This window comes from Pistacia vera, unplaced genomic scaffold, assembly GCF_008641045.1.
Source record: "Pistacia vera cultivar Batoury unplaced genomic scaffold, PisVer_v2 Contig217, whole genome shotgun sequence".
Taxonomy (NCBI): Eukaryota; Viridiplantae; Streptophyta; class Magnoliopsida; order Sapindales; family Anacardiaceae; genus Pistacia; species Pistacia vera.
The window spans coordinates 641,369-663,633 of NW_022196021.1; the positions used below are offsets into that span (position 1 = coordinate 641,369).

The window sequence follows — 22,265 nt, forward strand, 5'->3', positions numbered from 1 at the left end:
AAGTGGCCATTGAAGAAAATCCAACAAATATGGGGACAAAAGTCATTACACCAGAAAAGTTCAAGCACTGCTTGAAGCTGCTGTCAGTGGAGTAATCACAAGTGACTTGGAGCTATAAGGGATATGGTTTAGAGTGAGCTGCACTACCTGGGTTTCAAGTCTTCAAGGTGGAGATTGTTGAAGTGAAGATTGAAATTAGGCTACTATGGAGTTTAATGAAACGCAGCGTTTGGCATTTGGCTTAAATGAATCCTGATCGTTGATCTCTTCCTGATCTGATGGCTACGAATCTCCATTGAGTCAGCATATAAAAGAAAAGGGATGCTCAGTCAATAGTGGATATCGAGTTATTGTTTTTTCTTCTGCTTCAACTTTACTTTTTCATAATATTCTCTCTATATTTGAGCTATTCAGTTTAGTTGTAGAAACTCTTGTAACGTGGGTTGATTGGGTGATCTGGTAATCAATCAGGAAGGCTAATTTGCTCTTGTTCTTAGGGATTTCTGGTGAGTGTCTCTAGCAGTAGTTACTGTGAGGGTTTCTTGTAATAGAGAGAGGTTGATAGGCGATTGTAATTGTTCTTGGTTGGATCTTTTCTAATAAGTAGTGCAGTGGGCTCTCCCATTTCCGAAGCTCAACGTGGATGTAGCTTATCCAATTTGGATAAGTGAACCACAGTAAAAATCTGTGTTGTGTGTTGGTTCTTGAGTGTCTTTGTGATCTGTGTGATTTGTGTTCTGTGTGGGTTTTATCCTTTAGTTCTTACACATAACTTTGTATTTAATAGTTGTTGATTGATGGAAGAAGTATAGAAATATGAAAAATCTATATGTTAGTAATTAAGAAGACAAAATGTTGAGTTTAGGAGACTTAAAAGGAAATAAATTTTAAAATATAGATATCTAACATCTTATATTATAACTTTCATATTTCAATGAATTGATCATTGTATAAATTTAAAATAGGAGATTTCAAAGGAAATCAATCTCCTTAATTCATGTGATTAGGTCTCCATTACAGGATTATTTTTCCTTTTTTACACTTACACTTTTTGTATCATTTGATCATTCTACAAGCTTACAATATAATAAAAATACATAGAATTATTCTCTGCGTTTCTTTTTCTTTCTCTCAGGCATTCTTTGGTACACCATCTCTCTATTATGCTTTTCTTGCCTTCTCTTTCAATCTTTGACAACGACTTAGTTCAGAAAGTATTAAATATCTGCTATTAGGTTTTTTTTTTTTTTTTTTGATATATTTGTAAATGGGTGTTTAATATTTATAAGTTTATTTTTTATTTCTTATAATTACAAATTTTTTTATATTTTCTAGAGGAAATAGATGAGTTTCATCCTAGAAAAATAAAATAAACCCTTAAACAAAATTGGGTTGCTAGTATTTTGTAAATAAATTATGCGGAAATTAAGTAGAAAAAGTTTCTTCACTTTCGATGATGCTTCTCAATCATTTCCTGATTGCTTCTTATTAATAATTAATGATCCAGGATGAAAGACTTGAAATTGACTTGGGAGCCCGGGTGAACCAAACACAATATTGTAAAATGACCAAAAACAATATAATATTATAAATAATTTGGTAAAAAATTAATACAATCTAAAACGACGTAATAAATACATTGTACATCCAATATATTATTGCTTCGATTCCTAGAAGGCAATTCCCAAAACTTCTTCTGTATGAAGAAGCCAAGAAAACAACAATCAATCTTGTCGTCTCTTTTGTAAGTGGACATTTTATTACTAGCCTCGTATTTGTTTTATTTTGCTGAGAATAAATCAGTAAAAGGAAAAAAATTAAATGGCGTTGGCAATTGATTAAATTGATGAAAAATACATTATAGTTTGGTTTTTATTTTTATTTTTATTTCTTCTAGCTGGTTTATTTAGCAAACTTGTCCCTTTAAGGGTAATTTGGTCTATTAATTCAACTTTCGGTTATGTCTTTACTTCTTAGAATTTGATAGTGAGTACTGAGTCACCGTTATTTTCTTTACGCGCAAATAGAAAATGGTCATATTTACAACTTTCCTGTTGTTTCATCTCCTTCACCCAATGTCGGCTCTTTTTTTTCGCTTATAATTCAAATAATATCAGCCATATTAATGGCTCGGAAAAATTTCGAAGATTTTCTCAAGTTCACTGAGGATAAATAAATTCAAGAGTAAAATAACCAATCATTTTCACTCTTATCATAATTTTTTCTGCAATTCTTTGTATAATAATGGAGACAGGTTATCCTTTGCTTCCTCTGCAAAGAGATCGCCTCAAAGCTGTAGGGTGAGATTTTTTTTTTTTTAATTTTTTTTACGAGTTTATTCTGATTATTGGATTTGTGTTTGGAGAGGAGAAAGGAAATTTTTTTGTTATGTTATTCAATCTCAAAGACACTGTACAATATATGAAGTCTTTACAACTTTTTACAACTAAAAGAGAAATTACACAATCGCCCTTAAGCTCTTAGTATATATATTTAATATCCCCCCTCAAGTAAGTACATGATACAAATTAATCATGTCCAACTTGCCAAGTAAGTAGTCATGTTGTTTCCGACTAAGAGGTTTGGTCAGCAAGCCAGCAACCTGCTCAGTTGTGGAGAGATAATGAATTTGGATGAGACCTTCTAAGATCCTTTCTCTTGTAATGTAACAATCGATCTCAATATGTTTCGTGCACTCATGAAACATAGGATTAGCCGAGATATGAATAGCAGCATTGTTATCAAAATACATATTGGCAGGGGTTAATGAATCAACACCCAAATCTCTGAATAAACCAATAATCCATGTAAGCTCACAGGATAATATTGCCATTGATCGATATTCTGCTTCAGCAGAAGACTTGGACATAGTCTTCTACTTTTTAGATTTCCAAGGTATCAAGGAATTACCCAAAAAAACACAAAATCATGTTGCAGATCTTCTAGTCATTTAGCATGCAGCCCAATTACTATCACAAAAAGCCCTTAACTCTAATTTACTAGAAGAAGGAAAAAATAAACCAAAGCCAGGATTGAACTTGATAAATTGGATTACCTTCATGGCAGCAGCAAGATGTGATCGTTTGGGTTTGTGCATATGCTGACTAAGGAGTTGTACCACATAACTAATATCAGGCCTTGTCATCGTTAAACAGATCAAACAACCTATTAACTGCTGATATACACTAGGCTAATCAAGGAGTGGATCTACCTGCTGCTGATCACTGTTGTCATATGCAAAACTAGTCAACTTTGTATTTTGTTCCATAGGTATGTTGGCTTGGCAGAACTCATACTGGCTTCAAAGATCAATTCCATGGCATACTTGCGCTGATTAAGGCAGATTCCTTAATTAGATTGAGCTACCTCAAAGCCAAGAAAAAACTTTAGTGTGCCAAGATCTTTAATTTGGAACTTTGAAGCAATATAAGCCTTTGTGTGCTCAATGCCAGCCAATTCATCTCTTGTTAACAATATATCATCTACATATAAAAGCAAAACTGTTAGTAGATCATTGCTCTTTTAGATAAAAAGAGAATAGTCATATTTGGATTGTTGAAAACCCCCTTCAATCAAAGCAACACTAAATTTCAAGTTCCATTGCCGAGAAGCTTGTTTCAAGCCATAGAAAGACTTTTGTAACTTGCAAACCTTATGTTCCTCATCTTTAGAATTAAAACCAGGAGGCATTTTCATGTAAACATCCTCATAGAGATCTCCTTGCAAAAATGCATTATATACATCCATTTGATTTAAAGGCCAACCCTTAATTGAAGTTAAACCCAAAACATATCTTACTGTCACCATCTTTGCAAAAAGAGAAAGGGTCTCCTTAAAATCAATCCCCTCTTTTTGATTAAATGCCTTGGCTACTAACCTGGCCTTATACCTTTCTATTGTACCATCATACTTATATTTTATCTTATAAACCCATTTACACCCAATTGGCTTGTGATTCTTAGGCAAATCTACCACAGACCAAGTATTATTGTTTTTTAAAGCTTGAATCTCATGTTTCATAGCTTCTATCCACAATGGATCTTTAGAAGCTTCTAAAAATGAAGTAGGTTCAACTAGAGAAGAAAAAGAAGAAATAAAAGCCAAATATGTTCGAGAAATATTACCATAAGAAACATAATTGGATATAGGATATTTAATGGAACAAGAAGATGTGTTTGACTTGATAATAGGACATATATAGTCCTTGGACCAAATTGACGGCTTGGATACTCGAGTAGAATGTCTAGAGGGGAATAATGGGGCTACTGTTGTTAATGTGGGAACAGGAGCATTATGGTCAGATATAGAGACTAATGATTCAGAATCTGGTGGTGGAATATTTGGTGATACAGGTTGTGTGGTATGTGGAGAATCAGTATTGTCCAGTGGAGTATCAATGAGGAGGTGATCATGTGCCTTAGGTATAGGATAAAGTGGTGCATCAATATCCACAGCAAACGATTTTGGAATTCGACACTAATTATTAGATGTAGATAATGCAAATAGGAATGTAGACTTATAAAAAATGACATCCTATGACACAATTTTTTTTTTTCAGATTCAAGATCATATAATATGTATGTCTTTTGAGTAACATAATAGCCAAAAAATACACAAGCAATTGACTGAGATGAAAATTTATTATGATTATTGAGCTTAGTGGCATAATCAAGACATCCAAAATCTTAAGATGATCTATTGAAGGAGATGTTTTAAGTAAAATTTCATATGGTGTTTTGTTTTTGACAATGGGAGTTGGAATTCTGTTAATGAGATATGATGCAGTTTAACACATTCTCCCCAAAACTTTGAAAGAATAAAAGCTTGATGCATAAGTGCTCTAGCAATATTCAATATGTGTCTAAATTTTCTATCCACCAAACCATTTTGTTGTAGAGTGTACACACACAATGTTTCATAGATTATTCCTAGAGATGCAAAGAATTCTTTTGTGTCACTATTAAGAAATTCCAAGCCATTATCAGATCTAACCTTTTTAACATGAGTTTTGAATTGGTGTTCAATCATTTTGATGAATTTTTGTAACAAAGTGGATGCTTCAGATTTGTAAGACATCAAAAAAACCCAAGTGGTGTAAGAAAAATCATTAACAATAGTTAAAAAATATCGTGCACCATTGTGAGTCGGCTCTTTATATGGACCCCATGAATCTACATGAATGAGTTCAAAAACACACTTTGTAACTGAATGACTATGTGGGAAAGGCAATCTGGTTTGTTTTGCGAAAGGACAAATCATACATTCAGTTACATTATAATTAGCTAAATGTGGAATAAGTTTCATTCTTGAATTTGAAATATGGTCGAGTCTTTTGTGCCAAATATTGAACTCAGTATACGATGAAGAACAAGTCAACATTTTATTCATATGAAAAGAAATTTCATTACATGAATCTACATCATTACAATCAGAATAATAATAATAATAATAATAATAATAATAATAATAATAATAATAATAAAACCATCTGAAGTAGTGTGAAAATCACTTATTTGTTCAAGATTACAAGTTTCATCAGGAAAATATTCAAGTTGATAAAGACCATGCTTGACCTTACCAATCCTCTTCAACACTCCACTCAAGAGGTCCTGAAAAGTGCACAATTGATGATAAAATGTGACACTGCCATGGTTTTTAGTTGTGAATTTTGACACTGACAAAAGGTTATATTTGAAATCTGGGAGATAAAATACTTTATGTAAACGTGACTGAGAATTTAATTAAACTGAACCTATGTGAGTAATAGGAATATATTTGCCATTTAGAAGAGATACTAATGAGTCAAAATCAGAAGGAAAAGACACACATGATTCAAGAAGATTTTTGTTTGATGTCATATGATGACTTGCCCCACAATCAATAACCCAATTAGTATTATTAAATGAGCTTAAAAGACTAGTATAAGTACCTGCTAGATTTGCAGAAGGCCGTGTGTTTTCTTTGCCAAGCAACTTAAGGAGATTATTGTATTGCTCTGTAGTTAGAACAGAGGCTTGTGTCTGCATTTTCTGTTGAGAATTGCTAGTGGTGGATGCTGAGATGTTTACGGAAGCTGAATTTGCAGCATTGTTCCCTTTGGTTCCACTGTGTCCTTTTGGTTTGTAGAACTTATGTCCTTCAAGATATCCGTGAAGGTTCCAGCAATTGTCCTTCTTGTGACCTGGATTATTGCAATACTCACAGATTATCAAAGGTCTTTTGCCCTTGTAATTTCCGCCTTTATTTGCATTATTTGTAAAAACTAATGCAATAGTAACTTCATTGTTGGATTGTCTAGAGACAATTTGTCTTTGTGATTCATCTTGAGTGGCTATCGAATGGGCTTGATTTATTGTGGGCAACAGATTCATCATCAATATTGTACTCCTACACACATTGAGACCCATTAAGAACTGAAAAAGCTTTTATTGTTCTTGAAGGTCTCGATACTTCTTCGATCCCTCACAACTCTTAATCTTTCAAATACTGAATTCGATTTAGAATTGAATATTCAAAAAATGGAATATTAAATATTAATAAAAAAAAATTAAGATAGAAGTAATAAGGAATTTGAATTTATTATTTTTAATTAGTTAATTTTTAATTAGTTATTAAAATAATCCTATTAGAATATAATATAGAAATGGAAAAAAATTGCGTCCAATAGGATTTGAACCTATACCCAAGGTTTAGAAGACCTCTGTCCTATCCATTAGACAATGGACGCCTTTCATTCCGAATTTTTTTCGCATTTTTCTTTCCTATCTCTTGTTCGGAAAAAATAAAGAAAAAGAATATGGGAGAGAATTTAAGGAATTGCGTATTCAATTCATTGCAAACTGACCATGGACCAATATTCATCCCAAAGGACCTTTAGACGCGAATAATAGGCACAAACACAATGTGTACCTTGATTAACAGAAGCTATTTCTTTGTGTATAGCATATATCCTCATTTCATTGACTTTATCAAATCGTTCTTTGAGATCTGCCCAAACAATACTTGCGTTTGTCTCATAAACAACTCCACCAAAAATTTCTTTAGACACTGAATTAAAGATCCATGATAGTACGATAGCATTTACTCTCTCCCAAAAACTGTGTAAAGATGAATCAAGAGTGGATTTGGTACAAGATCCATTGATGAAGCCAATCTTGTTCTTGGCTGTAAGCACAACAATCATTGCTCTACTCCAATTTGAATAATTCTCAAATCCTGTTAATTGTTGGGAGACAAGCATCACATCAAAAGTATCGCTCCGATGAAGATAAAGTGGATTGTGAAAATTGATTTGATTCGCCGACATCGTAGTTTGCCCTTGTTGCTCCATTCATGCAAATCAATTTGATTCTGGTTTCCAAAACAAATTGAAAGAATTAGAGCTAAGAAGTGTTTTAGGGCTATGAAATAGAAGAGAAATTAGGACCTATTATTGCAATTATTTAAGAATCGCATTCTTGCTCTGATACCATGTTGGATTTGTGTTTGGAGAGAAGAAAGGAAAAATTTATGTTATGTTATTCAATCTCAGAGACACCGAACAATATATGAAGTCTTTACAGATTTTTTACAACTAAAAGAGAAAATACACAATTGCCCTTAACAATAAGACTACATTGACCGATTAAAATACCGACCGACACATCCTGACTGACGTGTCAGTCTATGTGGCATATACCACATGTTAGATTCACGCCACGTCAGACCCCAAAAACTTAAAAAAAAAAAAAAAAAATTAAATTCCCTCCAAATCAAAAATCTCTCCCAAAAATTTCACACCACCTCCTAAATCAAATTTCGCGCATTCCCCTAAATCAAATCTCTCTCCCAAAGTTGAAATTGCTCTCTCACCAATCTATCCTCTCCCACCACCACCACAGGCTATCGTCTTCCACCACCACTTGCAGTAGTCATTCGGTCTACCTCTTCCACCAACGCTCTATCCTTTACAGGACCCACACTTTTCGAGCCTCTACCACCACTGCTGTTTGTCCTCTAACACCGCCACCACTCGCAGTAGTCCATAATGGAAAAATTACAGCTTTGGCGGGTCGGGTTGCGGCATGCACCCTCTTCCAGTATGACTCACAGGAGTCCTTAACGGAACCGAGGAAGGGAGGAGGATCTGTGACCTAGCTAGTGGTAAATCATTTATTTTTTTTAGATTGAAAAGTGCATGGGAGACTCTGAGGTAGACGTTGACAATCTTGTTCTAAAAGAAGAGCAGATGCCCAAGTAATATTTTGTACTGTTATTAAATTTTAGTACGTCTTGATATGTTTCAGTACGTTTAGGCACATAAAGTTACATTATGCAATGCTTTTCTTTTCCCTTTCTATTTCAAAATTGGTGTTTTTTTAGCTCAGTTATACATAACCACGTTGATAAGAGCACTTTCTGTGGGTTGGTAAAAGGATCAAGGGGTGATGTAACCATCACAATATCGAGGTCTGTATGTGATGTTATGTTTTGTAGATAAAAATGTGAAGTTTTTCCCTTTACTGAAGTATGTTTTGCTTCTTGCAGTAAAGTTGGAGAAAGGTGCTGTCCTGAGGGTCATTTGTGTTGGTTTTGAGGAACCAACTGAGCCAGCTATTTGTTTGAGTGGTGGTAAGCTTTAATTTTAGTCTGATACTAATTAGGGAAAATGTGTTACACTTGTTGGGTCATATATAGTTTATCTGGTGAAACAATTGAAGTCTCAAAGCTTCAATACTTAAGTGCGCTAATTGAATCTTGAAATTGGAGAGGTTAGAACATATTCAGGACCCTTTGGTGGGAGTTGGAACCTTCACTGAGCATGGTTTAACTCTTGGAGATGTGTTTGTTTTGAACATAAGTTCATGAGTGAACATTTTTCTATGGCAGATGTAGAGACAAATGAGTGCTTGGATAATAGTGGGGGTTGCTGGCAAGATATAGGAGCCAACATCACAGCCTGCAAGGTATGGATGTAATCGTTTGGCTTGGTAGGTTATTGTTTTATTTCATAGTTGTTATAATTGATTTTTTTTGTTTATTTATTTAGCTGAGTTATTGAGTTGTTTATGCTTCTACAGGATACATTCCGTGGGAGGGTATGTGAATGCCCCCTGGTTAATGGTGTGCAGTTCAAATGAGATGGCTACAGCCACTGTGAAGGTGAGATTGTTGTACATTTAGTCTCTATATTTGTGTAAGTTTAATTAAGAGATGAATTTTAATCTGATGAATGCGTTATTTGAGAATCATCGTTTCTTTCACATATTGTGAACTTGAGAGTTCTGCTGACTAAACCAAGGAAATGATGTTAATGTTATAATATTTTGATTTATATTTACTGTGTATTTACTTTTAGCAGATATAGAATGTTAGTTGGTATCTATTTCTAATTTTCTTTTTTTTTTTTTTTTTNTCTGTTATGTTACTCAATCTCAAAGACACCGTACAATATATGAAGTCTTTACAGATTTTTTACAACTAAAAGAGAAAATACACAATTGCCCTTAACAATAAGACTACATTGACCGATTAAAATACCGACCGACACATCCTGACTGACGTGTCAGTCTATGTGGCATATACCACATGTTAGATTCACGCCACGTCAGACCCCAAAAACTTAAAAAAAAAAAAAAAAAATTAAATTCCCTCCAAATCAAAAATCTCTCCCAAAAATTTCACACCACCTCCTAAATCAAATTTCGCGCATTCCCCTAAATCAAATCTCTCTCCCAAAGTTGAAATTGCTCTCTCACCAATCTATCCTCTCCCACCACCACCACAGGCTATCGTCTTCCACCACCACTTGCAGTAGTCATTCGGTCTACCTCTTCCACCAACGCTCTATCCTTTACAGGACCCACACTTTTCGAGCCTCTACCACCACTGCTGTTTGTCCTCTAACACCGCCACCACTCGCAGTAGTCCATAATGGAAAAATTACAGCTTTGGCGGGTCGGGTTGCGGCATGCACCCTCTTCCAGTATGACTCACAGGAGTCCTTAACGGAACCGAGGAAGGGAGGAGGATCTGTGACCTAGCTAGTGGTAAATCATTTATTTTTTTTAGATTGAAAAGTGCATGGGAGACTCTGAGGTAGACGTTGACAATCTTGTTCTAAAAGAAGAGCAGATGCCCAAGTAATATTTTGTACTGTTATTAAATTTTAGTACGTCTTGATATGTTTCAGTACGTTTAGGCACATAAAGTTACATTATGCAATGCTTTTCTTTTCCCTTTCTATTTCAAAATTGGTGTTTTTTTAGCTCAGTTATACATAACCACGTTGATAAGAGCACTTTCTGTGGGTTGGTAAAAGGATCAAGGGGTGATGTAACCATCACAATATCGAGGTCTGTATGTGATGTTATGTTTTGTAGATAAAAATGTGAAGTTTTTCCCTTTACTGAAGTATGTGCTGCTTCTTGCAGTAAAGTTGGAGAAAGGTGCTGTCCTGAGGGCCATTTGTGCTGGTTTTGAGCAACCAACTGAGCCAACTGCCAACTGTTTGTTTGAGTGGTGGTAAGCTTTAATTTTAGTCTGATACTAATTAGGGAAAATGTGTTACACTTGTTGGGTCATATATAGTTTATCTGGTGCAACAATTGAAGTCTCAAAGCTTCAATACTTAAGTGCGCTAATTGAATCTTGAAATTGGAGAGGTTAGAACATATTCAGGACCCTTTGGTGGGAGTTGGAACCTTCACTGAGCATGGTTTAACTCTTGGAGATGTGTTTGTTTTGAACATAAGTTCATGAGTGAACATTTTTCTATGGCAGATGTAGAGACAAATGAGTGCTTGGATAATAGTGGGGGTTGCTGGCAAGATATAGGAGCCAACATCACAGCCTGCAAGGTATGGATGTAACCGTTTGGCTTGGTAGGTTATTGTTTTATTTCATATTTGTTATAATTGATTTTTTTTGTTTATTTATTTAGCTGAGTTATTGAGTTGTTTATGCTTCTACAGGATACATTCCGTGGGAGGGTATGTGAATGCCCCCTGGTTAATGGTGTGCAGTTCAAATGAGATGGCTACAGCCACTGTGAAGGTGAGATTGTTGTACATTTAGTCTCTATATTTGTGTAAGTTTAATTAAGAGATGAATTTTAATCTGATGAATGCGTTATTTGAGAATCATCGTTTCTTTCACATATTGTGAACTTGAGAGTTCTGCTGACTAAACCAAGGAAATGATGTTAATGTTATAATATTTTGATTTATATTTACTGTGTATTTACTTTTAGCAGATATAGAATGTTAGTTGGTATCTATTTCTAATTTTCTTTTTTTTTTTTTTTTTTTTCTTATAGGAAAATTATTTACTTTTATATGTGTAATATTATTGTGAATATTTGGTTGGCAAAAAACATAAGATACTTGCAAAGAATGTGAGTTGCTTACCAAGCATTTAGAGAAAAAATAATAGGAAAGAAAAGAAAATCACATTAAATTGTGTAATACTATTGTGAATATTTGAATCTGATGCACATTGACTTGAGGAAGGAACATTTACTGGTTAAAGGGGGAGAAAAAGATGGTATGGAATTGCTGAATTCTTAGGCCAGTGATTTTTAGGAAAAACAATGGGTTGGATTGATCATTAATATGTTCAGCAAATTGTTTTCTCAATATTTTCAAGTGGGAGAGCCTAATTTGGAATCACTACATCAACTTAAATTTTCTCTGCGCAGCTCATCATGCCATGACAGTAGCATTTTATAAAATAAACAAGGACCATGGGGAATTATAATTTGGACAAGTTTGATTAGAATTATGACCTATATAAATCACATTTTTTGCAAGCTGGGTTTCTAACAACTCCTTTCTCTTAAAAACCTATTGAACTTGAATATGGCATAGTCCTCAACTTCAAGCACGGCGTAAAGTTTAGATTCATAAAGAGAACATGAACATTGTTGTATGCTATTCGCTTCTCTTGATGGAGCTCTTTATATATCAATAAACTGTTGAAAATAATCAAGAACTTGGTTGAATCACCTAAATTTTAGAACTACTTCAAATTTTGCAATTCGTTTCAACTTAATATTAGACAACATAACAATTTTTCCCTGCAATTCGTTTCAACTTAATTTTAGACAACATAGCAATTTTTCCCTATCGTTTGAAACCTGAAGCAATGACTTTTGAAACATAAATGCATGTGTAGATTCTTTCAGTTTCAAGACCCATTTGCAGAAGAATTGATTCCAGGGAAAGTTTATTTAGTGAACATCTTATTCTCCATTGCTGGTTTGACATGGCATTGATTTGATCATTCAAGAACTATTTAGCTTAATTAATTCGCACGTAGTTTCTTCTCTCCTTTTCTCATATTTGCAGGTTTTTCAACGGCTGATAATTCTGATACCGGTTTGATTATTTGAAATGCTTGTTTACAAAATCAATGCTTTCACATTTTGAGTTGATGGATCATATAAATGACTTTAGATTAATACATCTGGAATCATTCCTGGAAATGTCTGGAATATTATGTTGAATGTTCTCAGGAATTGATTCTCTAGAAAATAGTGAACAAAGAGTATCCTAAATGTATCAACTTACTTGTGGATTTCATCGACAGCAAATTAAATTAAACGAAAGGGACAAAACTGATTATTATTATTATTATTGGAATATCAGTATTAAAATTATGAAAATCCTGAAGGAATTGAAATCAAACACAGAAACCTACAACTGTGAAGCCTCTTCCAATAATCTCATCTCCACAGAACCAGGCAAAACACTCAACTCCAAACAAGACAGCCAGGCCATCATTCTCTAGATTCAACTCCAACTGCCTGTTCTTGATCAAGTTCTCTCCAGAACGCCCATCTTTGGACTCATTGAAAAGAGAATAAAAGAAGTTTAGCTCCAAACCAGAATGCCATAAAAAATATTTCCCAATATTCCAGGTCCAAACTCAACTGACAGAGGCTGTAACATCAAAATATATATGTCAGCTAATGCAGTCAACTCAGTCTAGAAAAAGACTCAAACAAAGAATATTTCTACAAACAAATAAAGTTTCCAAAAGAATGACATCAAAATAACATACAGCAGCCCAAAAAAGAATTTCTACAAATTCTTCCAGATGCCAAAAGGGAGATAATAATATTAAGAATCAACCAATTTCAATAAAAACAGCAATGAGATCCAAAAGTAGCTTCTAATGAATTGAACAATTATGCATTTAACTTTAAAAAACCATTTTAATATACAGTAAGATTTATGAACTAAAACAAAAAAACTTACAACAATTCAGAGAGCAACTAATCAATCATTTTTCACCACAAACACTTTGCAATCACTCATACTATCAATAATATTTCTAAAGAAAATTTAACAAGCTCTAAAAATGACTCAAATTGAAAATGCTATAAATGAAACCATTAAAAAACTCTAATGAATGAAGCCACGACAGAAATCAGATCAAAGTAACCAAGGAAACAAAATTGAACCAATCTAATTACTCCAATTTTAACTTTGAACGCATCAGTCAAACAGTATCCAAATCAATGACTATTAACCAACAGATCAAAAACTCAATCAAAATAAAGTTGAGTTTAAAAACAGCAAAATCAGTTAAATTTCGGCTTCCAGAAACAGAAACAAAATAAAACAAATTAACAGATCTTAGAAGACTGAATTTCATTGAAGCAAGGGTGCATATTTCCTTTAGGAAATCATTAATTTCGTACTATAACATACATCAATGGAGCTGTTGCCCTTTAGTTGATAAACATGAGTATCCAACTTCCTGAAATCTATGTTCTTTTGATCCCTTTGCAAGATACAATAACTCAACCACATTAGTACACTGAGAACTTATGTTCAAACCAAACACATCTCCAGGAGTTAAACCATACTCAGTGAAGGTTCCAACTCCCCACCAAAGGGTCTTGAATATGTTCTAACCTCTCCAATTTCAAGATTCAATTAGCGCACTTAAGTATTGAAGCTTTGAGACTTCAATTGTTGCACCAGATAAACTATATATGACCCAACAAGTGTAACACATTTTCCCTAATTAGTATCAGACTAAAATTAAAGCTTACCACCACTCAAACAAACAGCTGGCTCAATTGGTTCCTCAAAACCAGCACAAATGGCCCTCAGGACAACACCTTTCTCCAACTTTACTGCAAGAAGCAGAACATATTTCAGTAAAGGGAAAAACTTCACATTTTTATGTACAAAACATAACACATACAGACCCCCATATTGTGATGGTTACATCACCCCTTAATCCTTTTACCAACCTACAGAAAGTGCTCTTATCAACGTGTTATGTATAACTGAGCTAAGAACACCAATTTTGAAACAGAAAGGGAAAAGAAAAGCATTGCATAATGTAACTTTATGTGCCTAAACATACTGAAACATATCAAGATGTACTAAAATTTAATAACAGTACAAAATATTACCTGGGCATCTACTCTTCTTTCAGAACAGGATTGTCAACGTCTCCCTCAAAGTCTCCCATGCACTTTTCAATCTAAACAAAATAAATGATTTACCACTAGCTAGGTCACAGATCCTCCTCCCTTTCTCGGTTCCGTTAAGGACTCCTGCAAGTCGTACTGGAAGAGGGTACATGCCGCAACTCAACCCGCCAAAGTCGTAATTTTTTCGTTATGGACTACTGCGAGTGGTGGTGGTGTTAGAGGACAGATGGCGGTGGTGGTAGAGGCTCGAAAAGTATGGGTCCTGTAAAGGATAGAGCGTTGGTGGAAGAGGCAAACCGAATGACTACTGCAAGTGGTGGTGGAAGACGATAGCCCGCGGTGCTGGTGGTAGGGTGGTGGTGGTGGGAGAGGATATATTGGTGGGAGAGCAATTTCAATTTTGGGAGAGAGATTTGATTTAGGGGAATGAGTGAAATTTGATTTAGGAGAAGGTGTGAAATTTTTGGCAGAGATTTTTGATTTGGAGGGAATTTAAATTTCTTTTTAAGTTTTTGGGGTCTGATGTGGCATGAATCTGACGTGTGGCATATGCCACATAAACTGACACATCAGTCAGGATGTGTCAGTCGGTATTTCAGTCAGTCAATGTAGTCTTACTGATAAGATGTAATACTGATTTTTTCTTGTACCGATTACAATTTATTTTTGAATTCTCCCCATCAAGCAATTTGCTACAACGATGCTCTTAATTTGAATTTCTTTGAGCCTTTTGTTACCATGTTCAAGTGTCTTCATTTGCTGTTTGTTCTTGTTTGTTTATTTGGTTCATTTGCTGTTTGTTCTTGTTTGTTTATTTGGTTCCATTTTTGAAGTAATATAGCAATGGTGTTGAAAAAAACTAAGTGTGGAAATTTATGAAACATATGATGTGCCATATCTAACCAAGAATCTCAAACACGAAACAACAAGATTTAAATGTAAGGATAGTTCGGTCAAATAATAATCTATGACCTTTTGTTTTTTATTATTATTATTATTTTTTGGTGGTGATGTTAGGTTCTAATATATTGAGATAAAAAACAAATGTTACAAAATAACGAAAACAAAGGCTTATAAAGAAAGAACAAGACACGTTTGCCTTTAGTGACAAATTCGTTAAATTAGAGCCAATATTCAACAAGTTGCTCATATGGAAATGTCCGAATTCGCAGATGTATTCCTTATAAATACAAAAGCGGCAGTGATGATACCATGAGCAATGAATTGGAAGAACTTCTTGTCAGATCACAAAATAGTAAAATAGTCCAAAAAATGAAGTTCCCTGAGGTACATGGAGTTTTATAAAAAGATGAAAAGGGTTTTTGCTTTGTTTTTGGTATGTAAAGATTTGTACGATGATTGCTTAATGCATTAACATTTTATTGTCTCATCAGGTTGATTGGGGAGCAGATGAAACTTTGGGAGAAGCAGCCAAACGGATATCATTTTGGATTGCTGGCGTATATGGCGACTTTGAGGATGAATTTGGGGGTCTGGACGTATCCAAGCAAAAGCAAAAACATATTCATTGAAGTGCACATGGTCTCTTTGAATGTAAATCGCCAATCTGAAATATGGTTGGAGATGTTGGAAATTGCAGTACAAGGAAAAAGGGCTTTCTTGACAAGGATTCCCCGTTAAGAAGGAGATACAATGATAGTTTTTGAACTGTCATTATAGCCCCTAGGGATGGGCAAGGGCTGGGGCGGAGCTGAGGACCACTATCTCTGACCTCGGCCCGAAAGCCCCGAGGGGATTCCCCGATCCCAGCCCGAAGCCCGTTCGGAAAATCCCCAAAAAAAGCTCATTCCCCAAATTCCCCGTTTGGGTTTTTTTTTTCCCTTAATTTATACTTTTATTATTATTTTCTCCCAATTATATATACCAACCAAAAAAGAAATTAAATATATAATATACATCTTAAACGTAAAGACCATGTTATAAAAAAAAAAAAAAAATTAATCTTAATGTTACCATAGTAAAAGTAAAAACCATCATACTAAAGTAACACAATTATAATTGTGATTATATAATGTATAATTGATTTCAAATAATAAAATATAGGTATATATGATTGATTTTAAATTATTAAAATTAATGCCGTATATATATAATATATATATATATATATATATATAATATATATATATATAATATATATTATTAATATAATATATATAGATATACACATACATACGGGCCGGGGATGGGGTGGGCCGAGGCAGGCCGAGGCAAAGCCAACCCCAACCCCAGCCCCAGCCCGTCCCTGAATTTCAGGGAGCAATTTTGGGCCCAAGGCCGACCCGAATCCTGAAAAATTTGGGGAAAATCCGCCCTGTTCGAGACAAGGCAAGGCAGATCCCCGTGGGGCCGAGCTATGTGCCCATCCCTACTAAGAAAGGGTCATGACGGCTTTTGAACTGTCAAGGACTTCTTGACAGATCCTTGACAGTTTGATAACTATCAAGGATTTAGCCAAATTTCAATTTTATTTTTTTAGAATTTTAACAAAGTTGTTAACAGTTTTCATACTATCAAGATTTCGTTGGTTAATTATTTTTTTAAATTAATGAAATTTTTTTATTATTACGTATTAAATTATAGAATAGTCAAATAAAATGCTTCATAATGTTATGACCATTCAATGATATATAATGAGAAATCAAACAATTGATCAAATAATACATATATTACTGTTGCTCCGAGTAAACAAAATTGAACAACAGTACATAAATTTTACAATATTGCATAAACAGTAATGAAACGTTTGATACATAGTTTTTGCCCTCATTGGTAAGGCTGTTTACGAGTTGAGCCGAGCCGAGCTGAGTTTTTGGCTTAATGAGCTCGGCTCATGAAAAGAAAAAGGAAAACGAGTTCGAGTCGAGCCGAGTCAAAAAATTATTGACTCGACTCGACTCGTTGAAGGGAGAAGCCGAGTTCGAGCCTGGCTCGCGAGCCAGATTAACGAGCCAAATTCAAGTCGGCTTGCGAACCAATAAAAAAATGCAGTTTTCAATATATCTTCAAACTTAGAAGGTAACCAAAAGATGGCATTGTTCAAGGACTCTGACTCAGTCATATTAACAAAAAAAAGAAAAACAAAGAAGAGAAAAGAGAAGAAGAGGGTTTTGTTTGGTTTTGAGAGCTACATTGTGTTGTGTGAAGAGGATTTAATAATGATGGAGCTTTGAGTTTGAGAGAGAGAGTGAGCGAGAGTGAGGGACCCAACAAAAGAGTAAAGAAAGAGAAAGAGGGATGAGACAATTTCCAAAAAAAAAATGATAAGAAAGAAAATACACAAATATAGAGAAAGAGAGAGAAAGAGAATGAGGGACCCAACAAAAAGAAGAGTAAAGAAAGAGAATGAGGCACCCAACAAAAAGAAGAGTAAAGAAAGAGAAAGAGGGATGAGACAGTTTAAAAAAAAAAAAATTTGTAAGAAACAAAATACATGGCATAAAGAAGGACTGAAAGAGCTGCTTGCCATCTGTTCATTTGGATAATGCTATGGGTACTAATGGATTTTACTAACCAGTGTACACTTAAAGCATAGTACAGGTACCATACGCATAGTACGGGTACTATGTGTGATTTTAACAAAGGTTAGTACACTGGTTAGTAAAATCCGTTAGTACGCAAAGTATTATTCCTGTTCATTTTTATTGGTGTTTAAAATATGCAATTTTTTTTTTAAATTAAAACCCAAGAGCAGAGAACCCAACCCCTAGGGTCTCAAAACCACCTCTGAGAGACCACATGAAACACTCTCACAAACACACACCAATTGAACGAAAACCGAGAACCATCAGTAGACCAACCAACAAAGAAGTCACACACCAGACCGCTAACACCAGCCACCTGCCAAGCACCCATCTGCTGCAAAAACTCCAAGAACTAAAAGCCCAATAGCCTCCAAGCCTTGCCTCCTTCCTTGAAGAGAACCACACCACTACATGACAGAACCAACAAAAAAAATAAAACATAATCCCAAAGCACTCACCAACAAAGCCGCATGTCCCACCTTCCAACCACCAACTAAAAAGAAAAAACCAAAAACAAATCACACAGCCCACCCAAAAACAATGCCATCACCAACACCAACCACCAACAAGGTTCCCTAGTGAGAAGACAAAAGAGGAACCTCACAGAGAAGCAAAATTGCAGCACACCAAACCCCAACGACATCTTGAATTGTTTACCAAATTTGAACAACACCTTGCTTGATTTGTTTGGTCTTGACTGCTCTCCCATTCCTCCCATCTTCTTCTTCTTGTTTTCAATCTGATTTGGTTTGGATTCGCTGGCAAATGTGTTTCAGTCACATTTTTAGGGATTTTAATATCGGGGTTCTTTTTGTTATTTTTGGAAACTTTCTGTTTTTAAATTTTTAGTTTAATCCCCCATACTTTAAAAAACCCCTAAAACCCCCCAATAATTCGAGCCTGGCTCGGCTCACGAGCCTATCGAGCCAAGCCTAGGCAGGCTCGAACTCGGCTCATTCTCTCTCACGAATCGAGCTGAGTCTACTCAATTCCAGACAAGGCGAGCCGGCTCGAGAGCGACTCGCCTCATTGAACAGTCCTACTCATTGGCCTCCGACATCACTGAAACAACAATATATAACTAAAGAAAGTTTGTTACGTACATCGCCCATTCAGCTCTGACTTAATCAACCTCCACATCTTCGCATATTTCTTTCCCCATGAACTATATAAGTAAACACAATAAGACTAATCAACAAATAAATATCAACTATATCTTATTCAAAACGAACAAAAAAAAAAAAAAAAAGACTTTAACATTGTTTTTCAATAATGCCAACCCATTCTCTGCTATATCTTTCATGTATCTCATTATATAAAACCCACATTCAACGCATCCCGGTTGAATGGGTCCCTACACAAAATTAATTCGAAAGTCGCCATTAAAATTTTGAAAGGTAAAAAAATATTATAACTGAAAATTAATTGCTATTGATAATAACAATTCTACGCAATTAAAGTCTTTATGTCAATAGCAACAAGAACTCAATGAAACCTATGAACAAAATTGTACAAGTACCCAACATAACAACCACAAAGAAGCAATAGAATAATCACTAAGCAAGAGTTTATCAGCCCAAAACAAAAAACGAAATAAGATTTCAACATGAAGACAGTATATTATATTCAGATTCACACTAGAGTATACAATCAACACCCAAAATTCATGTTTGGGCATATGATCTAATGGACTGAAATCAAACAATGAATACGGCACAATTTAACAACAGATGCACTCTCAATAATGTTTCAATCCTAATATGTCAGAATAATCAAATATAATCACAAACATCATGGATGATCAAAAGTGAACTGAAATTGATGAAGCCATATTTATGCAGATTTTTCACTAAGAAAGCAAAGCAAAAAGCAGATTCTTCACACGCAAATATATGCAGGCGCCAACAACTACACAACTATCCCTTCAAACACAACTACTACTTGAATGTTTAAACCCTCAATATCCCTTCAAACACAACACCTAATTACCATTCCACACTTGATTCTTCACATGCAAATAACACCTAAGCACCCTCCACTAACGTTGTTTTTAAATCTTAAAAACAGATTATTCAAACAAGATTAAAAGTAAGGAAATCAATGAATTGTTATTTTGATCCATTTTTCTATAATAATAGATTATTGTAAAAATTTATTTTGATCTATTATATAATAATTTAAAACTATGTATTCTATTATATAATAATTTAAAACTATGTATTCTTGCATAGACTACTTGGTGAATAGAAACCAAAACAATTAGGCCTAATAACTTAGAGAATCTAATACAAACATAAAACACTACAATACAAAAAGTTTGGAGAACTTTGAACATAAGAAAAGACATGAAAGATGATGCAGATGCCATAAAATTGAAGAAAAAGTAATCATCCAATACATTTGAAATTTGATCAATCAAATCAATGCAATGTATATAAAAGCAATGGTACAAGTAAAACTTATATTCAAATATATTACCTCTTTCCCATCATTTGAAATTACAAAATCTCGAGAAGGTGTTGCCAATATAGTTCTTAAAGTTTGGTTCTTCTTTTGAGCCTCTTCTAAATCTTTCAGTTCCTTGATTCTATCTTCTGTAAAATGATATGCCAATGAGCCAAACTCAGCAACAAGAAAGTGCCCAATACTGCTCATTATGAGATTAAAAAACCCTGCCCAAATTCGCACCAACAAGAACATTTGCATCAGGAGCTAAAAACATTGAGAATCGCAAATTATGAGATCGGTATTAGTATTGTAGTGATCATACCAAGAGCAAAAAGCCTTCCGCATTCTTATAATATGGCCATACTCAGATCCTAGAAGCAAAAATGGAACTACCTGTAACCAGAAGCATTACAAAGCTCATATAAGAAGCAAATTAGAGGCATGTTTTAGAGTCTTTAAACGCATGAACAGTGATATTTGTTCTTACGTTGAGGGTCATTGATGGCTCTCCTGAGAAAAGCTCTCTTGTCTTTGAAATTTCAAGGTTTGTGGCTGGAAGAATTAGTCTACCAAATCTCAAAATGTCATCTTCTTTCAGCTTAAACTCACGCTTCTTTTCATCATTATTCCTGTAAATTTCCCAATTCCAAAACTCAGAAGAAAAACAAAAGAGAATGTATGGGAAGATAACATGATAAGACAAATTGGATTTGTACCTTTGCAAAATTGAATTTGAGGAGAATGAAGCACCCAAGAATAGAAGACCAAGTTGCGAAATCGCCGAAAAGATGCTTATATCATGGAAGTGGAAAGATTTAGATATCTAATTAATCAAAACACAAAACAGAATGTAAATGAAAAGACAGTAGAGAGAATAAGAAATACACACCTAAAGCTGACTCCTTTTGTAAAACAAGAAGACAAGACACATAAACATCTAAGACCAAACCAAAGGCTTGACTTTGCAACATCTGTCCACATTATCAAATCAGCAAACTAATGCCCGATTCGATCAAGATTCCCGTGACCATCATCCATTTCTAAATCCACCACATCACCATCAAACCAATCATAAATAAACGAAGAATAAAAAGTAAAAATAAAGAATATTAAGAGAATAAATATTTAAGAGGCTATATGAAGAAACAAGAAAAGCCATAAAACATTGTAAACCAGCGATTGTTGAACTGGTGCATGAATAAAGTTTACCCACAATCTAAAGCTAAATTATTCTCAGTGACCAAGATGGTAAATTCAGGAGTTCAATGAATCTCAAAATAAAAAAAAAATAATAAAAAAGGCACAATACCAGCATTTAATATACCATTCTCCACAATAAATAGTCTTTGCACACTAGGCAATTGCTTCATACAAAAAATAAGTATTCACAAAAGCTAGAGTATTATCATAAACCATTTTAGCAAAGAAGCGAAATTTCATGCTTAAAATGCAGGCAATTATAATTATACATGAAACTAATTAGTAACAAATTAACAATAACAAATGAAGAAAATCATGTGTACATATAATTAAAGGCTGGGTAAGATGAAGAGGCATAAAAGAGAGAACCTTTACTTTAGCAATGAACATTCCAGAACTCGTTCGAACTTCACTTAGCTTGCTTTCTCCACTCAAATTGTCTGCAACATCTGATCTCTTCAGCTCAGATTTTTGCCTATCACAAAATTAACCCACCAAGCAAAACAACTACCATCACTAATCAAACAAATAATAAACATAATTAACAAAAAAAATCTCACAAGAGAGATCAAGTGATCGCATTTAAATCCATGAAAAACCTTCGTAAACAAAGCCCTGCGAATCATCAAATTGATAAACCA

General features: G+C 34.4%; 1 protein-coding gene, 2 long non-coding RNA genes and 1 other non-coding gene across 9 annotated transcripts; 2 read left to right on the top strand and 2 right to left on the bottom strand.

Moving 5' to 3' along the window:
* Window positions 1-6,655: 6,655 nt before the first annotated feature.
* TRNAR-UCU lies at window positions 6,656-6,727 on the bottom strand. The gene has a single exon. It is a non-coding gene; the product is annotated as a tRNA-Arg (tRNA).
* Window positions 6,728-8,402: 1,675 nt separating this feature from the next.
* On the top strand, window positions 8,403-11,206 carry LOC116130127. Of its 2 annotated transcripts, none has more exons than XR_004128002.1 (4): window positions 8,403-8,448; window positions 10,413-10,503; window positions 10,762-10,838; window positions 10,953-11,206. It is a non-coding gene; the product is annotated as an uncharacterized LOC116130127 (long non-coding RNA). The 2 variants fall into 2 exon arrangements; XR_004128001.1 differs by lacking the exon at window positions 8,403-8,448 and adding an exon at window positions 10,252-10,334.
* LOC116130128 lies at window positions 8,699-9,313 on the top strand. Its single transcript, XR_004128003.1, has 2 exons — window positions 8,699-8,945; window positions 9,060-9,313. It is a non-coding gene; the product is annotated as an uncharacterized LOC116130128 (long non-coding RNA).
* A 1,446-nt stretch (window positions 11,207-12,652) lies between the features above and the next one.
* Window positions 12,653-21,442, bottom strand: LOC116130116 (reticulon-like protein B17). Of its 5 annotated transcripts, XM_031415875.1 has the most exons (7): window positions 21,314-21,442; window positions 21,141-21,215; window positions 20,912-21,053; window positions 20,747-20,817; window positions 20,455-20,648; window positions 19,080-19,141; window positions 17,112-18,383 (listed from the first exon to the last, which is right to left on the bottom strand). In XM_031415875.1, the coding sequence occupies exons 1-5, from the start codon at window positions 21,403-21,405 to the stop codon at window positions 20,639-20,641; spliced, it is 390 nt and encodes a 129-aa protein (XP_031271735.1). In that variant the 5' UTR covers window positions 21,406-21,442; the 3' UTR covers window positions 17,112-18,383; window positions 19,080-19,141; window positions 20,455-20,638. The 5 variants fall into 5 exon arrangements, 4 of the variants coding, with proteins under 4 accessions (XP_031271737.1, XP_031271735.1, XP_031271733.1 ...); XM_031415877.1 differs by lacking the exons at window positions 17,112-18,383; window positions 19,080-19,141 and adding an exon at window positions 12,653-12,920; XR_004127999.1 differs by lacking the exon at window positions 21,314-21,442 and having other exon boundaries at window positions 17,112-18,734; window positions 21,141-21,294.
* Between the last annotated feature and the right edge of the window lie 823 nt (window positions 21,443-22,265).

Bases quoted from the DNA above. Each gene is read 5' to 3' on its own strand.
- LOC116130116 (XM_031415877.1), bottom strand. From the start codon at position 21,405: ATGTGGACAGATGTTGCAAAGTCAAGCCTTTGGTTTGGTCTTAGATGT. The intron at 21,054-21,140 runs GTACAAATCCAA...GGAAATTTACAG, and splicing joins TCAAATTCAATTTTGCAAAG to GAATAATGATGAAAAGAAGC. The intron at 20,818-20,911 runs GTAAGAACAAAT...TTCTGGTTACAG, and splicing joins AGCCATCAATGACCCTCAAC to GTAGTTCCATTTTTGCTTCT.